Below are 11,508 nucleotides of genomic sequence, written 5' to 3'. Positions count from 1 at the left end.
TCAAAAATGCGCTATTTTAGCGATTTAAAAAAGGAAAATACACCCGTTTTTCCCCATAATAAAGTGCCATATTTACACATGACAAACAATAAAACTAGGAGAAACAAGAATACAAATGTTTTCTAAAAGAAATGTGTTTTTGCAAAGAAACGGTGGCATTGAAATGATCAGTCTGTAATGTGATGCGCTTTCGCCAGGCACGTGCGCACATACAGCAAAGGGGGTTGGAGCCCTTAACTTTTATCAACAGAATTGTCCACCAAAAGGCCATTCAGCCCATGCCTCTCTAACATTCTGTGCACTCCCTGGCTATCGCCTAACTAAACAGCCGCAGCGAGATGCTCGTATGTAGAACAATAACTTTCAATCGTATGACTTTTGGAGTGGTTGAATCGGCTAAACATGATGTCCATTTCATTAATTTTCTTCTCTCGCCCGTGTTTTGTGTGTGCTGATGCAGCGATCATTGAATTAGCGACTCTGAGCTCAGCTTTGTTATTTTCGCATATCCTACTCTGTAACCAAGACGACTTTAGCGTTCCTCACGTCATCAACATGTAACATTAGAAAGTTGTGTTTTAAGCTCTTCTTAAACGGGATTCAATGTGACGGGGTCTGTTTTGTAAAATCCAATCGACGACGGAGCATTTGTTGAATAAGTCAGCGTGTACGACTCGCGTCGCAGAATCGCAGTTGCGTGAATGCTGGATGTTACACAGGCATTGGTGTCCCAGAAATGTGTGACCACAGCGCGTATAGTTGCATGGTTGTCATTGGTTGATGACTTGATGTTGCGTAGATATTGGTGTACGGGGCTTTTGGTGTGACACATGGGTTGATTTCCTTTTTCTTTTCTTTTTTATCGGTCAAAATTGACCGTTAGTGCTTACCGGTAACCAATTTCTTATCGGTTTAACGGTAACGGTTAGCCGTTGGCCATCCCTAAGTGGCAGCATGATATAGATGCCTATATCATGCTGCCGCCATGGGAAGGCAGTCCCCTGTCCATCTACAGAGCCAGCCTGGCCTATATCAATGGACAAGGCAATATCATGTAGCTGTATCAAAGGCTGCCAGAAAAACTGTTCATGTGCGAAGAAGGGAATTGCATGCTACTTGGGGTGTCGTTGCCAAGGACTGGAGACAAGATGCAGCAGGATAGGTACACATGACAGTGATAGTGACTAGCAATTATTTGCATTATAATGCAGCCTGTTTTAATCATGTGTTCATTATAATTTCCCTGAAGCTGAAGTTGTTGGAAAGCATGTGCATGTCTATGTGTGAAAGACCCAAAAAGGCAGTTGCATTCATTTCATTGAGATAATCTCTCTTTTTTATTAATTTTTGTAATAAAAAAAAAAATTCTAAGATACATTGTTTTGGTCTCTGATTTTATCTGAAGTCATTGCTACAACTACATACAGTAGAATCGGACAGGAAATATAATATCTCGTTTACAGCCATTTTGACAACATGCAAACTCAAGAATAATACAGGTATAAGTCCCTTCTGTGCCATAAATCTTAGCAAATGGATTCATATTGCTTGTATTTGCAAAAGCAGTCAACAATCATGGTAGAAATTATGTTAAAGCTCTATTTTGGGAGTCCACCATCTTGCAAATATGCACAATAAAGGTCCAGACACACCCAATAATAAAATTAGCTATTCCATTGAGTCTCCCATGGTCAGACACCATGAAATAGACACCAAGTTTGCGTTTCTAGCTCATCTGGTTCAGAAGTTAGAGGCAAAACCTATTTTCTGGGTCCTTACATTATGGCGGCCATATTGTGGCGGCCATATTGGATTTCATGGAAACTTGCAATACAAAAAATTTTCATATGTATACCATTGATCAACCTGTGAAGTTTCGTGGAAATATCCCTCAGTTTAAAAAATTTCCCTATTCACCCCCCATTAAAACTAATAGGGGCTAATATTGAGGCGGCCATATTGGAACTTTGCCGTACAAATTGACCGGGTTGTCCATATAGGTTGTGATCCTACTGGGTCATAGATAATATTTCTGGTGGACAACCTTTTATGTCGGCAAATGCAGCACACCTTCCTTTGCCCCCTGGGTAAAAGTTACAGAGACGTAAGAAAGATAGATAAGAGGGAAAAAAACAAAACAAAGACAAGAGCAGTACAGAACCAATAAGGAGAAGGTGCATCAATAGAGGGGGTGAATAATATATAAGTATATATACATAAAGTGTCTTGCAAAAGAGACCATAGCAGTCAATGCTAGTTAGTGCAAACAAGTATCTCACTGTCATTGTTAAACAAAGCAAAAATACTCAGAAACTACCAACACTAACAACCTAATAGTGCAGTGTCAAAAATCAGTGCGAAAAACGAAGAAACTAGGAAGCGTGTCACCGCAAGGCGCACATGAGCACTCTTCCTGGAAGGTCCTTAGAGGTCAAAGTCAATACAGCAATTGTTCCTTAGAGGTCAAAGTCAATACAGCAATGGTTCCGTAAGTCTAAGTTAGGAAGGGAGACCTTTTCAAGCGTCCGTTATGTGTCTCGTTGTACAGCTTAAGGGCAGCCGGTACAAAAGATTTTCCTAATCTCTCACATCTCCGTACTGGGTAGGTAAAGCGGTCGTTTCCTCTCTTACTCCAGTAACTGGTGATCTCTAGATCACCAGTTGTCTGACGCTTTGAAGGTGAGAATATGTTGATTATTCACGGCATGTGCTGCCTTTTAAATTATTTCCACGATCAGCACAAGCACCAATGGAAATGCCACTAGTTATAGCATCTTAATACCTGTAATTCACTTTTAATCCTGGTAAAGTTGGGTTTCTGCAGAATGTTGTTTGCCTGGACGAAGCCTTTCTGCAGCTCCTCCAACTGGTGCAGGAGTTGATGGAAACAACTTCTGGCTGTGCTTTCATTCCCTGCTGCCAAACCCCTGTAGAACATGATATTATTATTATTATAAAAACACTATTGTATAGAGTAACAAAGTCATGACGTCACTCGCTCATCCCCCGGTTCACGGAAGTAATTTCTCTATGGAGAATAACATTGAGTCATCTTAAAATCATCTCATTTAAGCATTGTGGTCCAAAAATAAACAAACGGTCTCCGCAATATTGTCGGGGAGGTGGCTCTGTATGGTTTATGATAGTCAGTCACTCATATTTGATAAAGCCTGTTTCTATTGAAAATGTAACTAATTCGGCAATAGTAACATTAGCGTTTTCTCACCATAAGCTGATTCCTCATATCCATATGAGTCAAACCACTGAGATCATTTGAAAATGATCATATGAAATAAAGTACCCAGTTTTTACGTCCGTTCCCCTCCTTTTTTTTTACTTTTTGAGTGCTTGGATTGCTCCTCTCTTTTTCAAGTTTTATCCCGCTGATCCTAGAAGCACCCACCACATGCTTTTTTACTTCTCTGTTACCTCATGAGCACCTAGTTTTTCTTGTTCTTCGCTGAGATAATTTGTTTATGTTTGGAACACAGTTCTTATATGACGCGGAATGAAAAAAGTCGATGGGAATTCAGAATGGGGGGGGGGGGGGGGAAACGTGAACCAGGTAGGATGGGTAAATGACGTCAAACTTTGTTACTCTATTCGGTCCGAGACCTTTTATTGACACAATTTGCCAGCAAAGAGAACCTGCTTTTTGTTGACCTTTGCACAACAGGAAAGTGAAGCTTTTAGTCATGCCTCACACACTGTTGTCACTGTTGTCATGCCATGACATCACAACATCCTACTAATTAACAACCTAATGACTGTCTGTCCAATGTATGTCTGATATAGGCCCGCCCACACACTCAGCAAATTCCTCAGCAACTTCCTGGTGCTGACGTCAGCTTTGAAGGGTAAATGAATACAGAAATTGCTGGACTTAAAGCCAACAAATCATTATTTCAAACGGTTTCCCCCTTCAACCGTGACCTCAGAACCAGGAAGTTGCGTAACGTGAATTCGGTCAATTCCTGACATCACGGTGTCCAAATTTTGATATAAGTGACATTACTGATACCTCCGCCATGGTAACAGTCGCATGGTAACAGTATGACCAGTAAGACTCCATAATGGGGAGATAAGCCACCGTCAGGTTGCATACACAAACTTTAGAAGGCAATGGTAGCCAATCAGGAGGGAATATGGGAAATGGGACAGATCCATGTTGATGACATGACTTTAGAGCTACTGTGTACCGCTTTGCGTGATTTTAGGGCAAAATCTGTAGGAGCATTGTCCAAAAAAAAGTTTTTTAAAAATCAGCCAGATGTTGGCGCTAGATGGAAAATATGCATTTTGATGACATGACTTTAGAGATACTGTGTACCGCTGTGCGTGATTTCCAAAAAATATGTTTTGCAAGAATCAGCCTCATGGTGGCGCTAGCAGAGGGCCATGTGAGAAATGAGGGGTGGAGGTTTTGGTTTGGCAGCCAAGGAGACAGACAGTCAGTGGAGTAAGTGTGACTTCGGAGCACATAAGTTCCAACGGGCAAGGACTATAGTATAATATGATCACTGTCGGGCAGAAACCTTGTATCTCAAAAATTTGTAAATTTTTTCACAAAGTAAAGCCCTGCTCCATCATACAAGGCCATCGCACAAAAGTAGTGAAAACAGCTGATCTATAAGCACACAACGCCTCGTGGTGCGAGGTGTTGTGTGCTTGTAGATCGGCTGTTTTCACTCGTTTAAATCATTTTTAAAATGATAAATACAAAACAAACGGTTTTGGACATACAAGGTTTCCAGCCGACAACGACGACATGATAAGACAGAATTCAGTTCCCAGTGCATTCCTCACAACTCGTGTCAGTGCAACCACACTTGCAAATTCCCTGAATTTTATAGTTATTATTATTAAACAAACGTTATAATAGAAACAAGTCCTCAGTACCTTTTTGTGTTAACCTTTTAGCACAAAATCTCTGTCACATTTCTGTCTAATAACGTATTCGATCAATAATTATGTTTAGATATGTATTCATCTATGCATGGAATACAAGTCCATGTGCTCTCCGTGTCACAATTATTACATAATCGTCTAATCTAAATTATTTGACATAATCTCAATTATTTTGTCATGATCGTCATCATCATTTTCATGTTGAAGAATGTTCATACATTTTCAAACATTTTCAAAAATAATAGAAACAGCAGATGTGCAAGCTCACAACGCGTCACATTGCAACACGTTGTGAGCTTGTAGATCGGCTATTTCCACTATCAATGTTCTTTTTTAAGTATTAAGTTAAATCAAATATGTCAGTCACTTCTTTGTATATTTAGATTATGTGTCATATCGGCCATTAGCAAATTAGCCTACAAGCCAAACAGAAATGTTAATTGCCAACGACAAAAACACAATTAAATCCTTCATCGCAATTATTTGGGTGACAATAATTGATCGTTATGTAAAATGTCATCATTGTGACAGCCCTATCCGTGCAGTGAGACGGGTCTAACTTACCAGTCTATGCTCTCTATCCAGTGAGACAGGTCTAACTTACCAGTCTATGCTCTCTATCCAGTGAGACAGGTCTAACTTACCAGTCTATGCTCTCTATCCAGTGAGACAGGTCTAACTTACCAGTCTATGCTCTCTATCCAGTGAGACAGGTCTAACTTACCAGTCTATGCTCTCTATCCAGTGAGACAGGTCTAACTTACCAGTCTATGCTCTCTATCCAGTGAGACAGGTCTAACTTACCAGTCTATGCTCTCTATCCAGTGAGACAGGTCTAACTTACCAGTCTATGCTCTCTATCCAGTGAGACAGGTCTAACTTACCAGTCTATGCTCTCTATCCAGTGAGACAGGTCTAACTTACCAGTCTATGCTCTCTATCCAGTGAGACAGGTCTAACTTACCAGTCTATGCTCTCTATCCAGTGAGACAGGTCTAACTTACCAGTCTATGCTCTCTATCCAGTGAGACAGGTAGTGTCTCACCTCCATGGGGAAGTTTATGGCCTCATACAGCTGATTCACCTGCTCCTGCAGTGCAGCTTCCAGATGCTGCAACGCCCCCCACTGGGCCATCTAGGAATGACATTATACCAAACAAACCACAAACAAACTATGATTTGCTATGCATTATTAGGCCAGTGCAGTGGTCCCACTCCCACTTAAAGGAGATACAGACCAAAATAGGACCCCCCCTGAATGAGAATGTTTCCACAGACCTTCTTACCTGGTTAGGTTGATATGCCTCATTTCTGCCCCTGTTCTGAGATTCGTAGATTAGTCCCCACAGCTAATACGGGCTTATCGTCATAAAACACTGTGCGTGGTGTCTGTAGGAAGCATGTCTGGAAGCATGTGGCCGAAATGGGCGCTTTTGGATAGTGACGATAAGCACGTTTTAGCAGTGGGGACTAATCTACAGATCTCAGAACAGGGGCAGAAATGAGGCATATCAACCTAACCAGGTAAGAAGGTCTGTGGACACATTCTCATTCAGGGGGGGTCCTATTTTGGTCTGTATCACTCCTTTAAGCCCCTTGTCGACTGCAGCTTTAGCACCACTATACCACACCACTATACCACACCACACCACACTACACCACACGACACCACACAACATAAAAATATCGACATTCTCCATTACACAAAAGTACTCCTATCGGTAAGAAACAAATTGACCATTCTGTGCTTATAATTATTTATAATACACTATAATGGATTATAACTGTGATTATAATACACTATAAAGTATTACTATGATAACTATAATATAGGCCCAATAGATTATAATAGTGATTATAACAAAATATAATCTATGATCATGTATTACAACTATATCCTGGTGGTCTAAATGAAAGGTCAGTGAGTGATCAGTCATTATGAAGTGTTTGGCCCTGTTTGGCCTAGCTTAGACATATTCTAGATTGGATACGTTTTAGTACCACGTTTATTACTTTCACACCACTCTACCCAGGTCCTTGTAGTGGAAAACCTGGCACAAGTGGGCAGTGTGGAGTGGTGTGGTGTTGGCCCATGTCAGTTTTCCACTGACATGGCCCCCATCTGAAAAGATGGTGTGCCAAGATGGTGTGTCTGAAAATAAGTAGTGATAGCATGAAATAGCAGACCGTGTCGCTTCGTGCAGAGTTGTGAGCTTGTAGATCTGCTATTTTCACATTGAGTTACGGGCAAATGTCTAATTTCTCTTTTGGGTCATGGCCTAAAAAAATTGGGAACCACTGCGATAGGGTGGTTCAGTGGTGTAAACTAAGTCGGCCTACAATTCTTCTGAGGTATTTGTACTTTACTTACATGTCCAATTTCCACTTCTACTCCACTACATCTCAGAGGCAAATATTGCACTTTTACTCCACTACAATTATTTGAAAACTTTAGTTACCAGATTTTGATTAGTATTACAAAACATACCCACTTCAGCTCTTTATACATCTACAAGCTCACATTATGTGACACATTGAGAGCTTGTATATCTGCTATTTTCAAAAGATTTGTATTGATTTGAAATGAGTAGGCCTACTTTTACTTTTGGTACTTTAAGTACATTTTGATACCGATACTTTTCTACTTTTACCTACATTTTTAACTCTGGACTTTTACTTGTAAGAGAGTAATTTATACAGTGCAATATTGATACCTTTTCAATAATATTGAAGGATGTGAGTAGACTACTTTTCCCACCACTGGGTGTTATCATTTCCTCAATGAACACATTCCAAAAATGACAGCCATAAAGACATGAATAAATGCATAAAGTGGTTGTTACCTGAGCAGCGTGTGATGAACAGATGGTGTGGTGTAGGCCTATATAGTTGTATAGTTGTCACACAGGGCTACCTGTTCTGTTGGCTGCATGTATAGCCTACAACATGCATACTGTACATCTACCTGTTCTGTTGGCTGCATGTATAGCCTACACAATGCATACTGTACATCTACCTGTTCTGTTGGCTGCATGTATAGCCTACACAATGCATACTGTACATCTACCTGTTCTGTTGGCTGCATGTATAGCCTACAACATGCATACTGTACATCTACCTGTTCTGTTGGCTGCATGTATAGCCTACACAATGCATACTGTACATCTACCTGTTCTGTTGGCTGCATGTATAGCCTACACAATGCATACTGTACATCTACCTGTTCTGTTGGCTGCATGTATAGCCTACACAATGCATACTGTACATCTACCTGTTCTGTTGGCTGCATGTATAGCCTACACAATGCATACTGTACATCTACCTGTTCTGTTGGCTGCATGTATAGCCTACACAATGCATACTGTACATTTACCTGTTCTGTTGGCTGCATGTATAGCCTACACAATGCATACTGTACATCTACCTGTTCTGTTGGCTGCATGTATAGCCTACACAATGCATACTGTACATCTACCTGTTCTGTTGGCTGCATGTATAGCCTACACAATGCATACTGTACATCTACCTGTTCTGTTGGCTGCATGTATAGCCTACACAATGCATACTGTACATCTACCTGTTCTGTTGGCTGCATGTATAGCCTACAACATGCATACTGTACATCTACCTGTTCTGTTGGCTGCATGTATAGCCTACACAATGCATACTGTACATCTACCTGTTCTGTTGGCTGCATGTATAGCCTACACAATGCATACTGTACATCTACCTGTTCTGTTGGCTGCATGTATAGCCTACACAATGCATACTGTACATCTACCTGTTCTGTTGGCTGCATGTATAGCCTACACAATGCATACTGTACATCTACCTGTTCTGTTGGCTGCATGTATAGCCTACACAATGCATACTGTACATCTACCTGTTCTGTTGGCTGCATGTATAGCCTACACAATGCATACTGTACATCTACCTGTTCTGTTGGCTGCATGTATAGCCTACACAATGCATACTGTACATCTACCTGTTCTGTTGGCTGCATGTATAGCCTACAACATGCATACTGTACATCTACCTGTTCTGTTGGCTGCATGTATAGCCTACACAATGCATACTGTACATCTACCTGTTCTGTTGGCTGCATGTATAGCCTACACAATGCATACTGTACATCTACCTGTTCTGTTGGCTGCATGTATAGCCTACACAATGCATATTGTACATCTACCTGTTCTGTTGGCTGCATGTATAGCCTACACAATGCATACTGTACATCTACCTGTTCTGTTGGCTGCATGTATAGCCTACAACATGCATACTGTACATCTACCTGTTCTGTTGGCTGCATGTATAGCCTACACAATGCATACTGTACATCTACCTGTTCTGTTGGCTGCATGTATAGCCTACACAATGCATACTGTACATCTACCTGTTCTGTTGGCTGCATGTATAGCCTACACAATGCATACTGTACATCTACCTGTTCTGTTGGCTGCATGTATAGCCTACACAATGCATACTGTACATCTACCTGTTCTGTTGGCTGCATGTATAGCCTACAACATGCATACTGTACTCGAATCTCAATATCATAACACTAGCACTGTACTGCCTACTGTCTGCGTTGCCAGATTCTGCGAGATAAACAAGCAACCAGGTCCAGCCAGGTCCATATATATGTATATATATATATATATATATATATATATATATATATATATATATATATATATAGTCTATATATATATATATATATATATATATATATATATATCCACAAGTTTCCGCGGGAGTTTACTGGAGACTATCAGGACCAAACTTCCGGGTTTAACAGCAGACATACAAGCTCACGTCGCGTCGCAGACCCGTTGTGAGCTTGTAAATCGGCGGTGGAAGATCGATGCAGACGTTTGCGCAATGCACTATGGGGCGTAGGAAACTCGTGGATATACATATACATATACATATATATATATATATATATATATATATATATATATATATATATATATATATATATATGTGTGTGACGGAGAGAGTCGCAGCCCCAGCCTTGAAGCCTCAAAAAATCTAGTATCTCCCCTGGATTGGTCTAGTGGTTAAGATATTGGACTTTCGCGTGGGAGACCAGGGTTTGAAGCCGGGTGGGGAGGTTCGGATCACCTCCGTTACACACACACACACACACACACATATATATATATATATGTGGCGGAGAGGGTCGCAGCCCCAGCCTTGAAGCCTCAAAAGTATAGTATCTGCCCTCGTTCCATAGGGATGTCCCTTTGGAGTGATGGTTAAGATATTGGACTTTCGCGTGGGAGATCCGGGTAACCTCCGTTATGCCTAGAGAGAGAGAGAGAGAGAGAGAGAGAGAGAGAGAGAGAGAGAGAGAGAGAGAGAGAGAGAGAGAGAGAGAGAGAGAGACAGACAGACATTTTAACAACACAAAACTGGCACATATTTTCAGATGGTTAGGGACAAATACATACACATGTTTGGGTCCATGATGAAGACAATATTTGAAAACAACTGGTTGAAATAGTAAATTAAAACAATTGTGAAGAACAACCTCACAATGCGTTGCATCGCCTCTACACGAGGTAGATCTGCAACCCAACTTAATAGCCTATTTACAAACCAGTAAGACTCCCTAATCGGGAGATAAGCGACCGTTGGTCGCTTATCTCCACAAATAGGCCAAAAGTTTGTTTTACCAATTATCAAGACATACGGGCAGTTGACAGTTTGCCATGGTTACTCATTGAAGTTGAATCTCCATATATGGAGATAACCTACGCATCACACTAAGTCTGACCTCACCAGCCCATATTTGGGCATGAGCAACTTATGTCTCCATATATGGAGATATGATGATACAATACACAAACGAGCCCTACAGTATAAAGGGGCAATTCTTGCCAGGAAAGAAGCATTTCTTCGACTCAGACCTTATCGCCAGGGTTGGCTTATAGCAGCTGTCGGTAGGACCATATATGGATTCTGTTAGTGTGGATCTCCTAACAGGGCATCATCTGGGATACAATCCCTTTTATGCCCATATATGGAGATCCCTAACAGAATCCCTTTCATGCCCATATATGGAGATCCCTAACAGAATCCCTTTTATGCCCATATATGGAGATCCCTAACAGCATCCCTTTTATGCCCATATATGGAGATCACTAACAGCTAACAGAATCCCTTTTATGCCCATATATGGAGATCCCTAACAGAATCCCTTTTATGCCCATATATGGAGATCCCTAACAGAATCCCTTTTATGCCCATATATGGAGATCCCTAAAGCTAGCCTTACACCTAACAACTTTGGTAAGATTGTGGACAGATTTGGGAAAGATTTCTTAAAGACTACCCCTCACACTATAAGATTTGAAAAAGACTCCCCAAAGACTGTAGGATGATTTTTCAAAGATTTCAGTTGTTAGATGTGTATGTCTCTAAAGATTGTGTAAAGACTGGTTCAGGATTCCCTTTTATTTGCTGAAATATGCCTATTGTATAGCCTTGTGTTCCTAAATAAATTATAATATTATTATAAAGCATTAGGCTAACAATAAATGAAAATAGCCGATCTACAGCGCGTCGCATCACAGTATTGCAGTATTGATACTT

At 40.7% G+C, this 11,508-nt stretch overlaps 1 protein-coding gene across 1 annotated transcript; it reads right to left on the bottom strand.

Annotated features, from left to right (window-relative positions):
• Window positions 1-2,761: 2,761 nt before the first annotated feature.
• Window positions 2,762-7,780, bottom strand: LOC308280916 (signal transducer and activator of transcription 3.2-like; the record flags this gene model as incomplete). The annotated part of the gene is made up of 3 exons (XM_080755218.1): window positions 7,752-7,780; window positions 5,913-6,043; window positions 2,762-2,927 (listed from the first exon to the last, which is right to left on the bottom strand). The coding sequence occupies exons 2-3, from the start codon at window positions 6,041-6,043 to the stop codon at window positions 2,762-2,764; spliced, it is 297 nt and encodes a 98-aa protein (XP_080611344.1). The 5' UTR covers window positions 7,752-7,780.
• Window positions 7,781-11,508: the final 3,728 nt, after the last annotated feature.

The sequence above is a fragment of the Nannobrachium achirus genome (genome assembly GCF_963921795.1).
Source record: "Nannobrachium achirus genome assembly, contig: SCAFFOLD_130, whole genome shotgun sequence".
Classification (NCBI taxonomy): Eukaryota; Metazoa; Chordata; class Actinopteri; order Myctophiformes; family Myctophidae; genus Nannobrachium; species Nannobrachium achirus.
The sequence above is the reverse complement of the archived record's forward strand: the minus strand, read 5'-3'. Positions and strand labels throughout refer to the sequence as shown.